Genomic DNA, 23,277 nt, shown 5'->3' with positions numbered 1-23,277 from the left:
AGAAATGTCCTGGTGTGAAATTCACCCTGTCATTACCTTTGCCTTTTTTTCTCAAAAGAGGGGACAGAAAAAAAAATAAACTAAACTAAAGAGACATTTAAAAACACACTATATGAATTTTAATTGGCTTCTGGCCTGACTTCTTCAATACAGGGTGGAGAGAACAGTGTAATTCTCTCATTCTCTTGACAAAACATAAAATACTCACTGCTTTGTTGACGTCTTACCAGCTGTCTCTGTTCCTGACAGATTCTCAGAGGGTATAGGGTGAAAGTTCTTCACACTTAACTGATTATCTCATTATCTGTGTATACGTTTTCACCAAGCAGGTGTATTCCTTACACCTGAGCTGAATGATTTGTGCCATGCAACACCCCCACTTGCTGCCTATCACGACTTTCCACAAACCTGTGTGCTCCTAAGGACCCCACCCACCACCACAAGGGGTATATAAAAGCTGTGACTGGGGGCCTGCTGTTTAACTGGAAACCTCCTGGTTTTTTTGCATATATGCTTGCTGCTACCAGCAAAAGGTAAGGGTTCCCCCCACAAAGTATTTCTAATAGGTGCCTGAGTCTTGTCTGCTCTATGACCAACAAAGATGCGCTTGCACTAGTCAGGATGGGCAATTTGTCAACTTAGAAGCCTGTGTCCTAAAGAGCAGGTACAGTATGAGAGGTAAGGACACAAAATACTAAGTTTTATTTAGCTAAGAAAATTGTAACTAAATAGTAATTTGCTGCTAAATGTTTGCTTTCTAGCTTAAGTACACAGTGAGCTTATCAAAAATGCAATTAACAAAGACTATGAAAATATAATAAGAAACACTAGTTTTATTCTTGCTTCCAGTGCTCATCAAAATAGGCTTCTTACAGTTCCCTTCAGCTGCTTGAGTCAGCTGGAGGTCATGAGGCCACATCTTCTGCTTTACTTGATTCTTCTTTGTTTTCCACATCTGTCACCTCAGTGTGACTACAGATAGCATCCCTTACTGACAGCTTTCTCATTTTAATGTTTGGCAGCTTCTTCAGATCACCATTCCATTCTCTGAAAGAAAGTGACAAAAATCACTTATAGATAAGAATATCAGGAAAGAGTAGCAGACTTAGTTCACCTTTTCTCAGGAGATGCTAACTCAAGTGATGCTGTTTTATTAATGTATGCTATCAGTCCAACTACAGTGTGAATAAGTATCCATGTTTTCACCTGATCTTGGACACTACAGTGGCTGCAATTTGTCTGTGAAGAATTAAGTACTTTCACATTTAACAGTCTGAAAACAACCAACAAACCTGTTTTACTTTATCCCCACAGACTACTTGTATCCTCAGTTACTTTAGGCCAACTGCTTCTAGGTTAGACATGCTAAACTCGCGAGCTTCTCTGGAAAAGCAGTTCAGAAGATTTTCTTTCATCTGGCTAATGTGAGCTAATATCACATGTTCATCAAGTACTTCCATACAATTTATGGTAACTATTAACATCTTGTATGACTTTGGGCAATTTGGTCTAGTGGGAGGTGTCCCTGCCCATGGCAGGGGGGTTGGACCTACATCATCTTTAAGGTCTCTTCCAACCCAAACCATTCTGTGATGCTGTAACTGGCTTCAAGAAGACAGAAAATGTTATTAAACAATAATTCACATGATAAGTACATTACTTCAAAAGGCTGCATAAAGAAGGAAGGATTCATTTAAATATCCCATGTTGAATCCTGTATCCAACTGATAAAATGGCTGCTTGATGATAGTGTACTTCACGGATAACTTCTCAACTGCCAAGATAGTATGTCTAGCTTACAATTAGCACATGCTACTTTGGGTTCTACCAAGGCAATAGAACAGTAACACCTTCATCAAACATCCCAGTGCATGAAATCAATTGTGCATATAAAAACATGGCAACCAGAGGTCCCTTTGAAATCTCCAGCAATATTCCACCATCCTGGGACTATGACTTCTGGCTGCATACCACCCCTAGGAGATGGTGCTGTATCATTCCTTGCAACATTTAGCATTACTAAGTTTTGGGGGGTTTCCCCCCCAAGTAACTTGTTTGGTAGAGCCATCAGCAAGAGCAAGAAACACCAAAGTGTTTCTTCAACCTCTTTCCAAGGCATATTGTTTTGCTAGCCCAGATGAGCAAGCAGCAACCTCTACAGCTCCCAGAGCCTTAAGTGGATATCACCAATTCTCTCGTGACTTTCAACTAGTACATATACACAAACACTACTGCAGACCTTAGTTCACCTACATGTGCATCTTGTATCTTAGAAAACAAGACTAAGAGCTTTGTGCTGTTTTAGTTACTTAATGGTTAAGCTCTGACTACAAATAATTTAGGTCATGACACTACATGACTGCAATTACCATCTGAAATCTCAGTTCAGGTAAGAAAACTATTTCACTCTGTTTCCATTTATCTATAAATCTGTGTCTTGATCCTCAGAAACTAACAGTGAATGTTAATTCTTTTAGTGTAAATTGATGAACAGCTCAGGCAACAAAAAAAACATTCTCTAAGAATATCAACAAAAAACACTTAAGATGCAGAAATAGAACTCTGTTGAAAGTTTCTAACACTCCCAGTGTCTTACTGATTAACCATCACTTGTAGCAGCTACGAGTGCTGAGTTAGTAATGCCATACCTAGTCTTTTTCAAACAAGACAAATCTTTAGCAATTTGGCATGAATTCTTTTTTAAGAAAAGACAACATAATGTCAAATTCAGAAACAGTGTTTTGGATAAACAGATTAATTAGTAGTGAGAATAAAAGGATCCTACCTGAAAAATTTAAGGTGCTTGCCGTTCACAATGTCTGGGATTTCTAATAGGAATGAAATTAAATACTATTAGATGTGTTACATTATTCAAGTGAGTCTCATTTCAAAGAAAGAAATGTGAACTAAAGGGCTGAACATATTTCAGACAGTAAAACCAAGAAAATGATAATAAGGACTCATGCTAGAAAGTTACTAGAACAATACATTAAAAACTAAGACCTCTCACTGCTGAAGTAAAAAGTAAAATTATACTTATGAACTGTTCCAGAATTCACACATAACAGCTATTGAGAAGCCAGTCCTGACAAATAATAAAAAGAAGGTGCTTCACCTTCTCTAAATTGATACATCTGAAAAATAGCAAGAAACTAAGTACTTAAAAGATTCCCTTTAAAAAAAAAAAACCAGTCCAGTGAAGAAATCAAAACAATTAATATATTTTACAAGCATAACTAGCCTCCTCAACCAGTATATCAAGTTCTGCTTATGACAGGTTTGTTTTTTTTAAGAGGTGTTCCCTCATCAGTATAATAAAAATTTGCGTTAACTTACTGTGAAGATGTACCACAGATAAAAAGACACAATAGAAAAGCTTACTTTCATAACTGACCCAAATATACAAAGAACACTATTAATTAGTGAGTATTAAGTGCTTAGTAAGTGAAATGTTTAAGAAAAACAATTTCAAAGCACTTAAGTCACCACTGCATGCAAGATGGATCAGTAGCAGAGTTAGGAAAGTAAACTTGAGCATGGAAAATCTAAGAAACACTTCGACACACTTTTGAAAATTTACCATGTACAAGAATATGTACGTGTACATAAAATACAAACACTGCGAAGAGTACAGTCAAGTTCTCGGGTGTTTGAAGAGAACATGTTTTTGGATTTTGGGATATACTACTACTTCCACCTGGAATAAGAGTCTGAAAGCAAAGAATGACTATTTTATGGCAATTAACCTCACTGCAATGCAATTATTGTTTGCATTGTTAAATAACTGTTCCGAAAGCCACTCTTGCTACTGGGACACTTGCTGTGGTTGCTGAAATGATCGATAAACACTGCAGTAAATGCAATGTAATATTTATAGAGAACATTGGTACCTGTCTCCTCTCATGCACTGATGTTCCTCTAGAACTATTAATTTCTCTTCAAGACTGAAAGACTTCGTAATGACATAATGTCTTCCCCAGACCTAGCTTGACAGAAATAACTGACATATGCTCACTACAGATCTTTATCTTTGGTAGTGAAAAAGGAAGGCAAACAGCTTGTACAGTGGCATATGGGACAGACATTTTTCTTTGCTGGAGTAACCAAAGTGTTCTTACTAGAGTTGTAGTTCCTAACCTCATGCAGAATCTTACCTATGATAGTTAAGCTGCTTTGACTGGATTCAGTGCCATTCTTTTCTTGGTCAATCCCAAAATACTGCATGTGACCTGTGCTTAACATTGTCACTAATTTATAGAGACCCCTGCCTTTGGAGCCTTGAAATTCTTCCATGTTATAAAATACATCACAGAGCATAAAATACTGTTCATTGACAGTATTTTATTCTGTACAGACTTCACAGCCAGCAGGTATGTCAAGAAGAAAGGCTGCTTGCTCCCTCTTTAACATTAAATCCGCTTTATTATTTCAGCTCTTAGAACTATAACATTTCAGGTACTTCTTATGCTGTCCTTGAGCAAGCCTGGAACACACAGTTCTGCCTTTGTTCATCTATCAATTTTCTTGAGTCTTTCAGTAATAAATCAGATGATGCTAACAATGCAGGATTATAGATGATTTTGCTATTGTAGAAAGTAGGTTGATAACACCTATCACTTCTCTTAGTGGCCAGATAGTCTTTACAATGCAGAAAAATATTTCTTCCCTTTACATTGGATTACGAAGGTACCAGTTGAGGACTGACAATAAATGCACTTGATCTTGATACCAATTGGACTTTTGCAGCCTGCTTTTTGGTAAACAAGTGCTGTACAACTGCTCATAGCTGAACAAGGCAAGGAACATTTACCTAATCCTTTTTTTAGTCTGCCGATTCCTTGGTTCTGATAGGCACTAATGCTGCCTGAGGTCCTTCTGTCCTAACCAAGCACTGAAACAAACCCACAGTTCCTCATGCTTCCCCTGCAGTCCCTTGAATTGCACTTTCAGCAGCAAAATGCCAAATGCTGAAATGCCCAGGCCTCCACCTGAGAGAAAATTACCCCTTCTTTCCGCTGTTTCATGTGGAGCTGTGCCTACTCAGCTTTCTCCTAGGATCTTGGTGATGTGAGCACTGAGTGTGGCAGGAGCAGCACTGAGCCAGTTTGGGCCAAGTGCCTCGGAGATGTGCTGAGGCTTGTGTTTGTTCCCTCTGTCAGAGCACTGACATGCTGGTCTGTGCTATTCTCAGACAAACCAAGGCTACATGACAGGACTCTCAAAGCCCTTTCAATTGCTTGTCGTTGTTGAAAAACCATTTTGGAAAGCTAATAGCTTCTGTGAAGTTATGTAAGACTTTTTCTGAACATAATACTCTGCGAGTTTTATCTTGCCTATCATCCAGGGCTCACTGCAGTGTCAGGACAAAGCAAGTATTCCCAAGGGAAATACTTGCTGCACTGAATTCATCTTTACTGCTCTGGCAGCGGCAACTTTTAGGTTGTGCTTACACGTGTTTGCAGTATGTTATACAAGGCAAACCACAGAACTGCCAGGTTAGGAACTGAACTAGGAACTCTTGTCCCACTGTTCTGTGTGTAGAAATAATGAGTTACTGCACAGTACCTGACTTTATTCATTATGGTGGAAAGCTGCAGTAGCACCGTATTGTCAGATTAACAACACTTGTTTTACTGATGCATTTCCATAGCATGCACCAGGGTCATGGTTTTTGACATTGTTTCTTTTCAGAAGTATGTATTTCTTAAAAACATCTTAAAAACATCATAATTCTTCACAGCAGTAACTATTTCTCTCTCCCAAAGCAAAGACTTGCAGAAGAAATTTATCTAAATCTCCCAAGAACTGAAATGGCATTGCTCTTGGCACAACATAAGCAGCATTCATGTTATATTCATTAGAACTATCATAAGGAGATAACACCCAAGTTGGGTGAAAAGGTGCTACTGCAGTCTGAAGTTACAAAGGGAAAAGGATGTCAGAAACTGTACATGTAGATGTTTTGTAGATGCACATGTTCTTTAAATTAATAACCATTCAGGTACACAGTCATGACTATTACAGAAGGCAACACCTATCAGTGCCATAGTTATGCCAGCAAATACATGCAAGTGATAAAACTTTAAATTAAAATCAACTTTATCTGAAATTTCAAAAACTAACTAGTAAGTGGTGCATTTAGCTTTAAAGGCTCTTCTTCCCCAAAATTTACATTCTACTTCTGTAAGAACGTGCTAAGCAAATAAAGGCAAATTATCAAAAATGTATGATGTTCAGATAAAATAATTATGTTTTTCAACTAAAAGCACACTAACTCCAAATTCTGTCAAAATATCCTGTCAAAATCTAGGATTATCTTTCAATAGCTTTCCTATAAACACAAAAGACCAGATTAAAATACACTCACACAAATAACGATATGTCAGGTATAAAAGAACAGTAAAATTAACTGAGATATATTTAAGGGGTAAGGGGGTGACGAGTAACTGCTAACAGAACTCAACAGTCTCTGACTGAATGTTCCCTGTATAGGTACTATTTTAAGACTAAAATTTGTGCTTTTGGATATCTACCACTTCTGTCAACACACTAAAAATATTTTTTTCATTTGCATATACCTGATATATACAGCATTGAATTATAAGAGAATTTCTTCTAATTTCTTAATTCTAAGCAATACATATCATGTAGTTTGTTCACAGCAAATGCATATGCCTACGAGAAATAACTGAATTCAGGAATGGGGGGGAAGGAGGAACAGTTACTATGTCAGTTACAAAAGCTTCACTACAGCTTCCAGTGATAATGATGTAGAGCATAAAAGCAGTTTCCAGCTGATTTCCATTTATCTCCAATCTCTAATTACAGTATTTAGCAGCAACTATTTTCTGTGAATGAATACTGTCCTAGGCAGAGAGCAAAACCTGCAGCAGCTGTGATAACAAATAATGAATGATTTGAGAGTGTATTTAATATGTGAAGTTGCACCATGATCTCTGAATGCTTTACTTACTAATGCTATAATAACCTCCAATTTTGCTTACAATATTTCTGGATTCTTCTTTATTTTTATGTTGTGCTTGTGCATTTGACATCTTTCTATCTAGTCCTACTGATTTTTTTTGTCAGTTTTCCACAAAGCAATACAGGAAAAAAAAAAAAAAAACAAACTTAAAGCAATACCAGAAAGGAAATTTTCTACAATTGAGCCATTTGATGACATTCATAGTATCTACCTTCCTATGACTTTTTTCCTCCGTTCTAAGTGAACAAAAGTGCATTACTGTTACATGTGAAGTCATACAGACACTTCTGAATTCCTCTGCGATTGCAAGATGTGAAAGTAACAAGTAGCAGCTGCAAAATTTTTACAACTTATTTTTAACTGGTAAAATACAATCAAGGGGAATATGATATGCAGCCCAAACCTTGCTCTCCCTTGTTGATCAATATTGATTTTTCACTTCTTCCATGACTTGCTTTGACTATTAGCCAGACTGACTGCCTTTGAATAATACTTTAGCATTAAAGACAAGTCCATCATTTGACTCCAACATGCTTATTTGTGAAAGAAAAATGCAAATCATAAATTTCAGTACTATTTTGTACTTAACTTTTTTCAAGTCTTCGTTTTTTGTACAATTATTGTCCTCCTTTTCTTATTTCACCAGCTTACTGATGCTTCCCTTCCAGCTATCTCACTCTCACACTTATGTCTCTCTCACAAGTAGCTTGCTTCTGCGTGCTACCTCCCAGAAAACAAAATACTTTCATAAAGAGTTTTTCTTCTTATGGGAGACTCTATGCACTTTAAGAGGAAATCTTCAGCTCTAATACTTGTTATGATTTTCATGACTGCTTCTCAGTTAATCTTGGAAGATTTCACTAGACACTCCACTGCCACAGAAAGATAAATGGTAATAAAAAAGCCAATGAGAATAACTGGCATAATGATTTTATTCAAACTTGTGATGATGGCCAAGGTAAATATTTGAAAAACTCAAAGTGCTTTCAGCTGAGCTCTCACCTTTAACACTTAGTTTGAAATCTTCAGAGTTTTTGTGAGTTTGATTATTAAGAGGGGCTAAGTCTTAGGGCCTTCACATATATGCCCTCCGACACCTCCCATGAGTCAAAGGAAGCAAAACTCCTCTGCCTGAGAGCAAAAGGAAAAATGTGTTTTTCCTCCTTGTGGATTATCATTTGTGCCTGTAGAGCAGATGTGTCACAATAGTCCAGCATTTCTTCCTGGATTCCCTCAATTTTAATAGAAAGACTTAAAAATATTCAAACTTGAGAAGTACTTATCTGCAACAAATTCAATTAAAAAAAAAAACAAAAAACAAAAACTAGCTGTTAGTGAATTCCTTTGAGAAATTAATAATAAACATCATGCCTAAAAATTTCACTTAAGTTCCAGCCTCGTGAGCAGAAGGAGAGGGTATGACCGCATGGTTAATTCTAATGCTTTTTACATACCTATCCCATAGCCTTCATAGAGCTGTCTTTCTCGTTCCATGGTCTGCTTGATGACAGCTTCCCGTGACCCATGCTGTCTTCCCTGTCTACCTCTAATACTGTTTCGTAATTCAATCTGCTCCAGTTCATCACTGAATCGACACATGTATCTGAAAGAAAGAAGATGAACTTAAGCTACAGGTATTCGTGCAAAATACTTGTACAACAGAATTATTTTAAAAATTATATTTTCTAAATTAGAGATACAGTTCAAATCTAAGAAACATCACTTCCATTGTCAAAGTAAAAGCCCCATTTGGAAATATAATTTGAATCATCTGCTGCTTACAAAACATTTTTGTTTTTTTGTTCAAACTACTTTAGATAAAACTTCGATGCTATCATGAGTTCTCAGTGTTAGATTTAAGTTTTGCTAAACTTTAAGAGCTGAATTTCACTATCTCATTAATGAGTTTTGTAGATCTTTTCTTATACATAACTGTGACATCATCCATGTTGTATAATCATTGTGTAATCATCCAAACTGGATCCACAGAGTAAGTTGTTACTGCCTTTGCAGTATCACTAGTGTTGGCTAGCAGCTTACAGATTTCATAAACTGTGAAAAGTATTTCAGAGCTTCTGAAAGAAAATGGACATAATGCAAATTTTTAAGAATACGTAAATATTACATCCTTATGCTTGAAGGTAAAAACTCAGGACAGGCCACAGGTACATATATCCAGCAGCACAGAACTAAGTTCTTTCTTACCCAAATCCACTTTTGATATTTTGTGCCCTAAAAATCTGTCCACCTGAATATCATTTAATCTTCTTACCAAAGAAAATTAAAGAAAAAGGTCTAAGGAATAGAACAAACTTTGTGCATTGTTTCACTGAACAGCCCAAAATTGCCTGAACAAAAATTCAGGCAATTACATTTATTTAATCCTCCACACAATAGAAGAGACACTTAAATAAAAATGCAAGTGTTACTTTAATAATTCTATTGTAAATATATATATATAGATATTTAAGAACACTATTTTAAAAGACAAATCAAGGTTTTCAGTCCTGTCTTAATTGCAGACTTACTCTTCAAGTAGTTCACAAGCTTCCTTCTTTGTGTAGCTAGTTTTATTGGGGTCAAGGTGACTTTGAAACCATTGCAACTTTTCTCCTTAAAAAAAAAAAAAGGAACATTAATGATTTTATTATCATGGTAGCACCAGCACAGATTAGATATCTTCAAAGTTTCTTAAATAAACCCCCGTTATTCAAGATTCAGAATGGCATCGCAGAAATTTGGCTCACTGATTTTGTTTGTACCAGGTATGAAGGTAGCTATAACAGAGACATTATCTTCCTTACAGAAAGAAGTTTTAATACCTCACTGTGAATTACTGGAAAATAGTATCTAAAATATCAATAGACTGATTGCCTAAGATGCCAAGTTATGAATGCCCAAAGAAAATAACGACAATAGAGTGGCTGAACAAGACTTCCAGTTATCACAATTTTCCAATAATTTAATTGGAAAGGTGAATGTCAATCATTTGAAAGAAAAATATTTGAGGTTGTGTCTTGAAGTCTTGTATCTACTTGGCAGACATTATTACAGTGTTTGTTAATCTACATATATCATCTTATTTTAGAAATCTTTCAGGAAAGTATGGAGACGAGTAAAATAAATACAGGTACAGATGTATAAAAATAGATGTTTGTTCTATATTGACCTGCTGTCATGTACACTGACTAAGGATTAGGCTCTAATCCCTGAATTCAACCCAGTAAGTAATACTTAAGTGAACCTCAGGTATTTCAGCACTTCTCCAAAGTCTATTTTAAAATTACAGAGTCAGATTATAGATAAAGCAACTTCAAATAGAGAACCTATAAAGTTGATAAAACTGAAATTTTATGATAAAAAGTTGACTAGTGTATTCAGTAATAGACGTTTCTGCTCACCAATAATATTCAAACGCAAAGCTTTTTCAATCTTCAACCTAACAAAGTAAAACACACATGTTAGCAAAGAATGAATACAATGTCAATTATACCATGGAACAATTATCTTCACTTTTATTCTCCAGAAAATAATTTTGGAGTCAAGATGAAAGTCAAGGTAATATTTCAAATGTAAGTTATCTGCCAAATTCAGAACAACATACAACATATTCTGCTTCATTGAAAATTTCTGCTTTTTGCACTTTCATCCACTCTACCTATTAAGTTAAAATAGTGTCTTGGAAGAAAAGAAATAGAAAAACAGCATGAAAACAGGACATAACACATTTCTTAGAGCACAGTAAAGGGAATTCATGAAAGATCTGCATTGTATTAGTATCATTAAGTATTTGTAATATTCTGCTGGTATATTTCATGAGCTTGAAAATCCAAAACAGAAGGCTTCACTGTAGTGCATCCTCACAAATCAATAGGAAAAATATCATTAGTATTTAATAAACTAATTATTAAAGTGAGTGCTTAGTCAACAGTAAAACTTAATGTGTTAAGAAACTGAAATTAAACTTTTTAAATTAAAAATATTAAGAAAATTAATCTCAATGTGTTTTCCACTCCACCTCAATTTCTGCTGGGATACTGAAGCCTTCTGTATTCTGTGAGATGTGTGTACACGATTCAGTTTGGGATTAATTATTCCAGTCATATCAAAAAATTCTTAGAGAACACAAGTTTTCCTGTTGCCTCATGCTCTGGAGCTCTCAGATTCAGTCTGCAGCAATGGATGTTTTTTAATGTCATTTCCTTTGCAGAAAGGAATAGATTGAGATGAGTATAATGTTTGTCACTGGAAAAATATCTTAGCCTTGCATGTTCGCTGGATATATCCAAAGACTTGGGATATAATTAAGAGGAGGTTCTCTTATTAAATAAGAAAACTGATAAAGAAAATGATAAAGGATATCATTTAAAAGAGAAAATGCTGTCAATAAATCAACTCAGTTCAAAGCTACTTAAATTGATTCCTTGCACTCTATAGGATTTAATGAGCATTTCACAGTTTTAACTGAATTAACTCGAGGACAGAAGGTATCACCTGTCGCAAAAGTTCACATAAAAAGAGAAAGCTCTACTTTCTAGAGACAAACATACTTGGGTCACTTGGCCATAAACCTACATTATTAAATAATGATTAGCTTTTTCATGTAGTATTTCACACTCTGAAGACTGTCCTGAAGTACGTATAAAAACAACTGCGTGTCTAAGGTGCTAAGAACACACGGTAACGAAAAGGCTTTTTACTTTTTATAGGTACCTCAGCAGCATCTAGGTTCTTTACATGTTTAATATGGAAAAAAAAGTAATTGTTTTTAAAATGAAGATTTTTAATGTAAAAATCCATAGAAGTCATGTGAGGGTGATGAGTTTTACCAAAGCAACCACAAATAAAGCTGGTTGATTAATTAAAAGACTCTAGTGTTTAAATGAAAACCATACCAGTTTGTGTGGATTAAAGGACAGATCTGGATGAGAACAAGTTTGTTTTTTTTGTTTTTTTTTTTTTGTTTTTTTAACAAAAAAAGTATTTAGAGTAGAAGTCAGCTTTAAGACTCTGCTATAGAAGACACTGTCAATAAAAATTGTGGTAGGTAGCCCTCACAGCACAGATTGTGGACTTGTGACAGGTGAGAGCATCCACAGCAAGGATTCCTCTTACCATGCAGTGGGGCCTCACAGCCACAGTCCCTGCTACGAACCTTGCATGGCAACAAAGCAAGCCAAGCACATCTGCAAAGTGTTGCCATAGAGAAAACTACAATGCCATCTGAAAAAAGCTTCCTGATTAGGATCATAAATTGTCATCTATCTATGCTTTAAAACACTAAGAGCTGCCATTTGGGCCTGTGATGGTCGCTGGCTCATTTATTTATCTAAGCAATGATGCATATAACCAGGCTTATCTTCTGGAGGAAAAACCTCCTTTAGTCTTTAGGTGTGCACAACTTATTTCAGTATGAGAAATACTGGATGATAGGATCAGATATTGCCTCACTGTACTTCTCATAAAAGCCTGACCTCAATGACTGCTAGAAGACAATAGTATTAGCAGGGAGCTAATCAAATGAGCTAAGGCAAAGACAGTTCCTCTCATCTCCTTCCACACAGTGAGTAACATCTTTTACTCAAGGGAAAGAGGATAATGTCAGGGATATAATCGTGTGGTAGGGAGGCTGTTACTTCTTAATAATTTTCTACCAAAAGGAAAAAAAAATAATCAAATCATGCTTAGCCATTGATTATTGATAAGGGTGATAAGCAGCTTTCTTGAGATTTACCAGGTACTTTAAAAGTTCAAACTTTCATGCTCCATTAGCACTTCTTATTGCAGATACTGTATTCAACTGCTCTAAATATTAAAATTGAATAAATACTATTTTGCTAAATCAGTTTATTAATTTGGTATTTTTTTCCCTGTCATACCCACCTATACAATGCCACTTACAGCTCTGAGAATGAAGACAGACTCCGTCATTAAGAAATGTCATGGCTGACAGAACAAATCTCCTTTTGTTTCTTGTTTTGGGTTGCTAAATACCTTTTGTAGTTCTCCCTACGCATGCCAATTTTTATTAGCTGACCCACCAATTAGCAGCTTGGCTAGGCAATCTAGGACACTTCCATATGAAACTACCTTTATAAAAATTAAAAATTGACATATTTGCAGTTCATTTTTTATTTCTGTAGCCAAAAATGAAGTAGTTTTAAGAGCTAACATTTCTCAGTTTTACGTAAAGAATGTGCAAGAATACATCTCAAAGTATCACTGCTGCGAACAGCACAACTGGGATCATACGAGCTCAAGAGAGATTAAGAGGTTAGGCAACAGAAAAGCTAAGGAGAAACAAACAATAGAGTTCCACAAGCAGATATAAGACTCCTGCTTATTCCTAAGGGGAAACAGTACTTCATGCCAGATCAAGAAATACTGTAAAAATTTCTTAGCTTTCAGAGCATGGTAGTGTTTAGACTGGTATCTCTGTAAGAAAAATGCACAGACTCCTGAATAATTTAAAACAGAAAGCATATGTCCTGCATCAGGAATGAAGGAAAAAAACCTGCAATAAATCAGCCTTGGCTACCAAAAACTATGACAGAGATTTCATTAATTACAAACAAAATATGGGTGGTGCTGGTGCATCATTACTAACAGGAGTTCCAGGGCTATTTCAGTGTGTTCTACTTACCTGAAGTGCAGAAAAAGCAACGTTCTGCTGGCTCTTAACGACATCTTTGTAATGATTTAACAGACCAAACAACTTGCCTATAGGAATAAGGATTCACATGTAGATTAAGAATAAATTGGCAGAAATATAGTGGAATTTGGTGCTGATTAGACCTTGAGGAGAGCTGTGAAGATGGACCCAGAAAGGTGTGTTTCAAGTGAAGAGTGACAGAAGATTGTAGACAATTTTCTAAAGCCAATTGGCCTGTCTCCCCTTATTACAGTCAAGATTGGTCCTTTGTAATACAGGCAGTTTCTGGACAACAAGCTTGTTATTACTGTCATATTTCATTGAGAATGCTTGCATGGAAGATTACTTGGATGACAGATTTCTGCAGCTTATAGAATCTCTCCTGCCTTTTTCCTGGGGTTGAACGGTCTTACTGAAATTCCTGGTGGGTAATGTCTTTCCTTTTTTTATTTAGCTTGTTTGGAGAAAAGATACTTGAATCTGCATTTTATAGCTAAATGCAAATTCCTTTCCTATTTAACATGAGCAGGCATGTTAATAGCTATTTCTGTAACTTTCGTATAGAAAAGTAAAGAAGTAAATAGAAGCCTAAATTGTCTCTAGTCCTGAATCCTGTCTCAAGCCAAGTACCAAAGAAAAACAACACAAAAATCAAGGAAAAAATTTACCAATACTTCCACAAAAGACATTGAGCTTCCAGTAACATGTTGTTCAAGGGCTACCTACACCCAAATGATATGTTTGTATTGAACATTTATCAATAGATAAGGTGTACATGTGTTCACGTGACTGGTGTGGGCTACTGCTCAACAGAATAGAAAGTCTTCCTCAGCCTACAGCATCCAAAATGTATTTAGTCATTTTCGGAGCTCTGCAAACTGAACCCAAACCCCACCCCTATCGCATACTAAAGAAACTCACAGCTAAGTAATTGCACTGGTAAGACTGACTAGTGGCTAAACTAACTGTTTTTAACATCTGCATAACTCCCATTATTAAAAAATAAAAACATTTAAAAGTTAAGATTTAACAAGCTGATTAATACAGATAATACAAATCCGTAAGACACTAGAATAAGACTTTTAAAGAAAAAAAGGGAAGAACATAAAGAAACATTAGCCATGTCTGTTGAGTTAAATGATTTCCTCCAATTATCTATATTCTAATGCAAATTGTATTTAGAACATCACAACAAAACAGACCTACAAAGTGAACAATGATAATTAATCAGATAGGACTGCAAGATGTAGAGATCTTATTTATGGGTAGAATATTTTTCTCTCACAATAAACTTTGGATGGTCCAGGTTGACACAACACTTTTGGCAGAACAGTTTCCCTGTGAGAAACAAAGGGTTACACCAGTAACCATCAGCCTAAAAGACTCATACCTGAAAGAGTAAGAGAGCTTGAGAAAGAAAAGTTAAATATAAAGTAACAGAACCTAAAGAAAATGATAATAATCTACATCTTCTAATCGTAATCTGAGTTTCTCTGTTAAGACATTAGGCTTCATTTGATCCCCACAAGAATTAGGGATCAAAACAAAACATCATGCAACTGCTCCTTCATTGGGTTGCTTGAAGCACACCTTTAATTAGCCTGCTGGGCAGCTAACACTTAATAGCTTCCTATAAAATGGTGCTTTCTCCTCCTATAAGCTGGAACTCACACCAAAATGTGGCCCGCTTCCTTTGTTAGAAGAGTTTTACTGTTACAGCTAGCTCTGTTTGCTATGCTTCAGAAGGAAATAACACAATGACTAACCACGCTGCTATACAGCCTGTTGTCTCCTACGCAGGTAGGAAACTCTTCATTTCTTTTACGTAAACTTCCTTTTTAAAAAGCTATTAATTTTATGAAGTTACTTTTTTGTGAGGAAAAAAAGTAATTAAATGGCAAGTCATATGGAAGAAGACTATTCCACAGCAGGAGTTTCTTACTTTCATTCTTTGCTATTGTAAGAGGAAACAAAAATTGCACTCCAAGAAGCTGACCAATCACTGAAAGTCTTGAGATTAAGTGTGCCCTGTCACAATGAATAACCACTACCTTACTCCTTTACACGCTAAGTCTTCTTGTGCATGTTTTTCTTTATTGGAAAATTACAGATGTAAGCACAGAGAATCAAGTATGAATCAGTTACCTTTTGTGATTAAGCTCCCTGAGTGGCAGTTACGAGGCAAAATGAGATAATTAAGGGATGACAATTTAGTACTAGGAAAACAATCACCAAAAAATAATTTACAAACAGAAAAGCACAGACAACACAAAGCAGCAGGGAAACCTTCTTGCATGCTAGGAATCTGCACGATCCTCAACACATGCTGTTTGTAACTTCTTACAGCAGCTCTCCTGAAGCTACAGGACACAGCTGTGTCCTATTCTCCCTAGTGAAGAGAAACTTGTAAGGTGTCTCTGCCTTCCTAGGCAGAGACACCTTACAAGTTTGCCCTGGATAGGGTTGTGCAACCGTAAAATCTGCACAACCTCTGAGGAACCCTTTAACTGCACCACTAGTTCCCAACGCAACACCTTCAGGTATGTGAATACTTTGGTTCAGTTCGTGTGACTCTATCAAAGTATCAGTATACTTTGACAGAGAATGCTTGAAATACAGTTTAATAGATTTCTAAAGAACAGTCATGCTATATCAGCATTCAAGGAGTTGGTTGGTATATGTTTTAGAGAAAGCAAGCTGAGACAGAATGGAAATCAAAGGCCTGTCCTCTCCAGCATCTTTCCCCTCTGCAATAGGGGAAAGAAAACCAAAAGATAGGACAGCAGGAAATCACCAAAAGGAGTTAACTATTTAGTCTTATTCAGAAGTCTCTCTCGTAGGAAGGACACCAAAGGAGGTTTATGTCTCTTCACTACGAACTCAGTACTTCAGTAAAAGATGCTAGACCCTAAGCGGGTTTCTTACTAAATCTTGGAGTCAAGTTAAGCAAGGTGCCTAAGTTTCATGAGAAGTCACTAGCATGATGCCATTCAGATTATTAAAAAGCAAACTGCTGTGATAAGAAGAATCTGAATCATTAAGGCAGGAAAAGACCTCCAAGAAATCTTAGAAGTAGTTGATCTACAATTAGGCTGATTTATTCTGTGTGTGTGAATATAATCATGTCAGTTCACATGGCCTGCCAGTACCATGCTATATAAGCTAATTTATTAAAATAGATGTTAAGGTTGTATCAGCATAAAGGTCCCCCTTCACCAGGGCTCACAAACAAAAATATCTACTGTAATATCCTTGAGTCTGTACACAAGGTTGCACAGTAAACTTACTTTTCTTTCTTATCTTGTTTGTGTGCTTCCCTTGCAAGTTGTGCAGCTTTTCTGCTGTAAGGATGGATAACTTTTTTCTCTTGCTTCGCTCCTTTGCTTTTCGGTAACTTTGGCTGAAAAGAAATCAAAGATAGTGTATGCTACTAAAGTTAAATAAAACGTTAAAGGGAAGATAGGGGCATGTGTCATGCTAGGGACTTGAAAGCTCATGAATCCTTATCCCACAAAGCCCTTAATGCATAGCAGTGCTTTACCAGTTCCAACAGGTGGATCTTACCCCTCTCAATAACATACACAGTAACAAAATTATTTGAACACTCCCTGCTGTAATGTAACTACAGGAATGTAGGGAATGCTGCAACACGTTTTGCATAAGGCCTTCCCTCAAAATGCATACTTTGTAAAACTATGGCTAGAAAACTAAGATTACTGCTGTGCTCCTCAGCAAGTTTCTGATTCAAGTTTCTGATTGCTTTGATTTCTGGAAAAGGCCAGATATACCTTATGCAACAAAACAGAAGGTTTTTTTTTGTCTTTTCCAGCAGACCTTGGGAGTGCCTCTGGCTGCTGCCTGGTACGAGGCACTGCAGCTGCTCATGCAGCGCAGGAAGGGAATCCTGACCACAAATTTAAGAGTCCTGGGCCACAGTTTTAAGCTATGTTGCTTTTCGGTGGAAAAGCATGTTTGAACGAAAGTGAAAGGCTTTATCGATTAACATGCAACTTTAATGAAAAGCCTTAAGCCTTGCATTTAAAACCAGACCCGTAAGCACGAAGGGCAAATGCAGGAAGCAGCGAGGAGTGAACGGAGACCTCAGTGCATCGCTTTATGGGTGTTTGGGATCGCGGGGGGGAGATGAATGGCCCTGGACACCCAGGGGAGCCTCCAGAGGCACCGTGCGCCAGCAGCACGCGTTTTGCTCCTCGCCTCCTGCAGTCGGGGCTGGAAGCAGCAGCCGGGGGCACACTGCCAGCCCCTCGGGAGAGGCCCGCATGAGCACATGGGGAGCCCGGCCGCTTACGGCTTCTCCCGGGCTTCCCCCGACGGGAAGGGAAGGGAAGGAAAGGCAAAGAAATGAAAGGCAAGGCAAGGAGAGCCGCCCCGCCCGCACGCACCATGGCGATCGCTGCCCTCAGCCGCCGCCGTGCACCAGCCGCAGAACTCCGGGTGCGGCGCCGGCAGCGAGCACAGGGTTCCGGGCTGGGCCGCCTCTTCCTCCTCCTCTTCCTCCTTCTCCTCCTCCTCTTCCTCCTCGTCCCCGGCACGTCTCGGAGCTGAGGGGTCTGAGGGTGGCGGCCTCGCTGTAGGCGCTGCGGGGTGGGAGCAGGGGAAGGGCCTGGTTGTCTCTAGCTCCACTGACCGTAAAAATAGAATAAAGAATAAAACTACGCCGTCAGAACAGGCTTCTATCTTTTTCAAAGAGTCCAAGTAAAATATGTCAGGAACCAACCTCTGTTGTGCTTTGTGACACAACTGTGCTTTCATCCCTGCTTATGGCAGGGGGGTTGGAGTTGAATGATCTCTAAGGTCTCTTCCAACCTGAGCCATTCTGTGGTTTACTGTAAAAGTTGTTATTTTACAACCTACATCAGCAATTACAAAAGGAGAAATGAGAGTAAGTGAAAAAGCAGGTAAGAAATCAGGAAAACACCATGATCCAGGTAGAAAACTACTGAGGGAGCGCTTCTCAAACCCTTCATTAACTGGGCAGCACAATGAACCCTTCTCAGCTACAGAAACAGTTTTTTGGGGTGATTTTTTGGACCCAAATGAGAACACTTTTGCCTGTCAATTTTTACGCTGCCACTCATTCTTCTTTTCAGGCAGTAAACCCAGATATAGTCACTTCTGAAGCAGAGGTATCAAGGTGAGTAGTGGAGGAAAGATGGCCCTCCAAGTGGCACGCAGAGGAAGCTGGAAGGGTTGAAATCCATCAGCTTTATCTCTTGGGAACAAATAATCAAATTAGCTTGGCTACTTTGTTAACTAACATACCTGCCAACACATCCAAACTTAATGCTACGGATTTAAAACCAGACCCGTAAGCATGAAGGGCGAATGCAATGCAAGCAGCAGCAAGGAGTGAACGGAGATCTCAGTGCATTGCTTACGGGGTGTTTGGGATCGCGGAGGGTGAGATGAACGGCCCTGGAAACCCAGCGGAGCCTCCAGAGGCACCGTGTGCCAACTGCACGTGTATCTTACACAGCACTGCCCTTTCTAAGAACCTAAGACAACTTTCAGATTTCTTTTTCCAAGCAAGTCAAGAAGTTACCATCGAGGCCTAGTAGCCATGTGCTTATAGAAAAGTAATTATGATGGTTCGACAGACAGTCGTTGATAGTAGACTAAATAGAGACACTGTCATAGGGCTTACTGCGTCTTGCTTAAGCATTACACAGAGAAGTAAAGTCTGTTAGTTTACCCCATGAAGCTTGAGAAAGACAGGAAAGATTGTGGGCATGAAGTCCTGTGTTATACCTGACAAGAAGCATCAAAAACCCAAATGAAAAGATTGCTCTCTCTTAGTTCTCATTTAATATTTACTCATTTCACAGAATGACACTAATGAGTAGGAATGTACAGACAGACTTATTTGTTCACTAGTTAGCTTCAGGTGATATCCTGACATTGATGAGCAGAATGCATACTGCATGGTTTTGTTCGAGCCCTGGTTCTGTGTGTATCCTTGTTACATGGGTTTAAATACAATAAAAATGATTTTCCAGGCTCAAGACAGGATGTTTTCCTTTACTGTGCTGACCTACCAAACCTCTACCTACAGAACAGAAGAGCTACTTCTGCTAAATGATTATTTAAATTTAAATTCAATGACACCTGCATATGCCATTATTTTTGCATAATAATACTTAATACTGAGGTATTAAGGAGTATTCTCATACTACACCTTTGTTTCACATTCTGTCTGAAGCTCAAGTGCCCATCCAGTGGCAGTCTCATATATATAATTTATTATATACCAGTCATAGACAGGAAACTGAGCACTGGATTTTAAATCATTCATCCAAGTAAATAAATTCAGACATGCTGTCAAGTAGCACAGGAATCATAGAAGCTCAGTTTTAATACTGTTCAAATCCAGATGGGGCCAGCAAATTATATTTAACTTGGAAATGCAGAAGGAAGTATGTTTTGAAAAGGAGTTAATAGTGAAATCAAATATAAGTGAGACAATATGGTAAACTGACAGTGAAAACAGTTATACTGTGGGGTCCCACCTCATGAATACAAATTAAAGTTGAAGAAAGTAAGTTTTAAATTCTTTATTCATTTGGATGAACAACAATATGGCCTTTTTTTTTTTTTGTCTGTGTGCTCAGAAATTCACTAAAAATGCTTATAAAGAAACAGCATTGAGCTGAGCCTTTTCTTTTTAGATGAGCAGTTCCCAAACTTGCACCATGGCCACGCTGTAATTGCAGCCCTTATTTCCATCAGGCTCTCAAATGTGAATGCTGGCAGCTACTTTCCTGTTGGCTCCACACAGGTGTCACAGCCTCACTCACACACATTAATGTCCTTACCTTGGAGACTTTAGAGTGGGCACATCTGGAAATGTCAACAGCTTTGCTGTTCTTGGCAGAGTAGCACGTAGAGACTAATGTGGTCTCTATCTATATTCTGTTTCACAGTGATGTGCCATTTGGGAAGCAGAGGGAGGTGTGTAACCAGCATTGCTTCTGACCTGGAGGATGAGGTTGGGAGCTGAAAGGTTTCCACGGTGCAAGATTACTGAGACTCATCGTACCTAAACTTGAATTGTTAATTGGGGCATTAAGAAAAAAACATAGGCTCTGTAGATACTTATTATACTTAATGGGCAGCTCCAAGGGGTTATTCAGCTGGTCTTTTGCCACTGACTATAATGAGACCCTTGGGTGATGATGCTTCTAATTTGATGACCTACTTACAGACCTAAAACTATTCCATGTAAATGTGCACCAATTTCTAGTCCAATCTTGTTCTTTAAATAGTTTGTAATCTGGGGAAAAAAATGTTCCCCTTTAATACTTCATTCACCCTATCCACAAAGGATTTTTTTGTAAAAATGTCTTGACGCTGTGTAGAATTGCTGTGTAATTTCTCCTAAGTCATATTTCTACTGTGTGTGTTGGTGGCAGTGAGGGGGTAACACTAGAATTCCAATGTGTCATGTTGGTATCCAGTTATTAATTTGCATTTTTTTGCATTAGTTTTACTGATAACATTGTAAGTGCATACATTAAAATAGAGAAATACCTGGCTGGGGCAATTTTTACTACAGTGTTCTGTGTCAGTGAGGCAAAATAAAATTGGTTTAGTTAAGTATAGGTTAAATATTCTTATATTCAAGAACAGGTTTGCTGTAAAATTTAGCTTACCATGCAATATGATGTTAAATATTATAAAACAGTAACTAAAATACGGTACTTGCAAGAAATTATCCTGATGGTTCTGAGAAGGAGACCCTGTTATAATGATAATACAATGCATAACATTTTCAGAAATGCTGTCACGCAAGAAATGGGCCAATTGACATATACAAGTTAAACCGATTTCTGTAAATGAGTTTTTCAAGAAAATTGAGTGTTACAACTACATTAATTAGAATGGAGGAAAGTTAAAGCTGCACTTAGCTTAGTGTTAATAAAATGCAAACTTCATGAGTTCAAGGGAATCAACTAAAGGTTAAAGTAATTAACAGCTGGGTTTGGAAGAGAGGAAAAAGTAATGGGCAGGGGGAACTACATTGTGAGGGAAGACCTAGCAGTCAGAAATAGATCGACAGCATCCCTCTTCATCTGAAATGTATCTGTAATAGATTTTTGGTGACAAGGCACATGTAGAGTTTCTTGATTATATGCCATGTTATATAATGTAATATAGTATATTAGTATTAGTATAAGTATAGTATATAATGTAGTGTAAGTATATAATTGTAAGACTAAGCAATAAAACAATTACAAAATTATGATTACAGTTATTTTGTAGGTTGCTTTTTTTGTTTGTTTGTTTGTTTTGCTAATCTGTCTTACATTTTTGATTTTCATATATGCTGTTACTCCTCAATGAATGAAAGGCATGGTCTCATAATGGTAAACATAATAGTCAATACGCCACTAACTTCAGACTTTGGGTTTTTGTTGTTGCTGCTTCTGTTGTTTCATTTAACACTTATTTACTGGAAAGTCCCTGCCAAATGATATGCTCTTAGAAATGCCAGTTTCCTTCTACATATGGAGAGCTCAGCTCTGTTTGCAGCAGTGCAGGTATGAATGAAACTGGTATGGTATTGTTTAAGTAAATCATTTAAATTAATCAAGTAACAATGAGGAAGACACTGAAAATGACACATAACCTAGTTTATCCTTAAATCTGCTCTTTAGAGAATAAATTAGCTATCACTGAACTCACCATTGTCACAGTTCAATGACTGAGCTGAAGCAAATCTGAGGATGCATTCTCTGGTTGAAAGACATACCCTAATATTTGCTGTATCCTGATTTCATAAATATAATGCTATTTTCTTTTAATTTAGCCAGGTTAATGCTTCTAAATTAAATATTTATTAATCCCATGTCATTTTTAAGTCTGCATTTCACTGACTGTGAATGTTTGTCGTCATAGCTGAAGCAGTATTTCTAGAAATTTGACTTTAAGGCGCAACAGAGCTTTAGATGAAGGCAAGAGGGCTGCGTTTTGAAACTTGGTTTCTTCATTTCTTTAAATTGTGTGTTTATATTTAGCAGATTTAATTTTACTTCTGCCATTGATTCTGATGGATTTTCCACTGATATCTTAATTTCTATGCTGATAAATTGAGAAAAGGTAACAAAGGAGTACCAATTCATATGACTTACTCTTTCCTTCCTGGCTTACAACTATTTCTAAACTATACTGCACAAGAAACTATTAAGAACACCTAATATGCTCCTTTAATTATGTTTCATGATAGCTATTTCTGCATTTCCTGCTTTACCTAAATGCTGTTACTTTTTTTTTTTTTTTTTTTTTTCTCCCTCTCTCCATCCTAATTATACTCAAGCTCTTCCTAACGGATTCCTGTCACTAATCAGAGAAGCAGAAGACTGCTTATTCATTTAGACAGAGCCTCCTAGGCTAATGTAATTACCTGGCATAGTCAATCATTTTATCAGTCCCTTTAACCTTTAAAATTAGGGCTCTTGCAACTTTGTTTGCTTAACAAACAAAGAGGCTGTCTGGTGTGCTATATGCTTAAAGATATTTTAAAATTCTAAATAGGATTTAGGATATTAAAAATAATAATAAAAAAGCAAAAATCATACGATTTTTTTTAGCAAGTAACCTACAGTGTCTTGTAAAACCATCC

At 37.2% G+C, this 23,277-nt stretch overlaps 2 protein-coding genes across 10 annotated transcripts in view; one reads left to right on the top strand and one right to left on the bottom strand.

Moving 5' to 3' along the window:
* Positions 1-813: 813 nt before the first annotated feature.
* TMA16 (translation machinery associated 16 homolog) lies at positions 814-18,252 on the bottom strand. 2 transcript variants are annotated; one of them, XM_068681156.1, is made up of 7 exons: positions 18,041-18,252; positions 16,925-17,037; positions 10,387-10,424; positions 9,514-9,598; positions 8,440-8,588; positions 2,786-2,828; positions 814-1,047 (listed from the first exon to the last, which is right to left on the bottom strand). In XM_068681156.1, the coding sequence occupies exons 1-7, from the start codon at positions 18,041-18,043 to the stop codon at positions 906-908; spliced, it is 573 nt and encodes a 190-aa protein (XP_068537257.1). In that variant the 5' UTR covers positions 18,044-18,252; the 3' UTR covers positions 814-905. The 2 variants fall into 2 exon arrangements, with proteins under 2 accessions (XP_068537257.1, XP_068537256.1); XM_068681155.1 differs by lacking the exon at positions 18,041-18,252 and adding an exon at positions 13,629-13,705.
* NPY1R (neuropeptide Y receptor Y1) overlaps positions 15,310-23,277 on the top strand; it is a 51,684-nt gene continuing 43,716 nt past the window's right edge. For 6 of the 8 annotated variants that reach the window (XM_068681150.1, XM_068681148.1, XM_068681145.1 and 3 more), the window contains exon 1: positions 15,310-15,437. The gene's annotated coding sequence lies outside the window, so the exon portion shown is untranslated. Of the gene's footprint in view, positions 15,438-15,979; positions 16,178-23,277 lie in introns of those variants that run through there. The other 2 variants (XM_068681149.1, XM_068681143.1) reach the window with 1 other exon arrangement.

This window comes from Anas acuta, chromosome 4 (assembly GCF_963932015.1).
Source record: "Anas acuta chromosome 4, bAnaAcu1.1, whole genome shotgun sequence".
NCBI lineage: Eukaryota > Metazoa > Chordata > Aves > Anseriformes > Anatidae > Anas > Anas acuta.
This window is presented reverse-complemented; position numbering and strand designations above follow the sequence as displayed.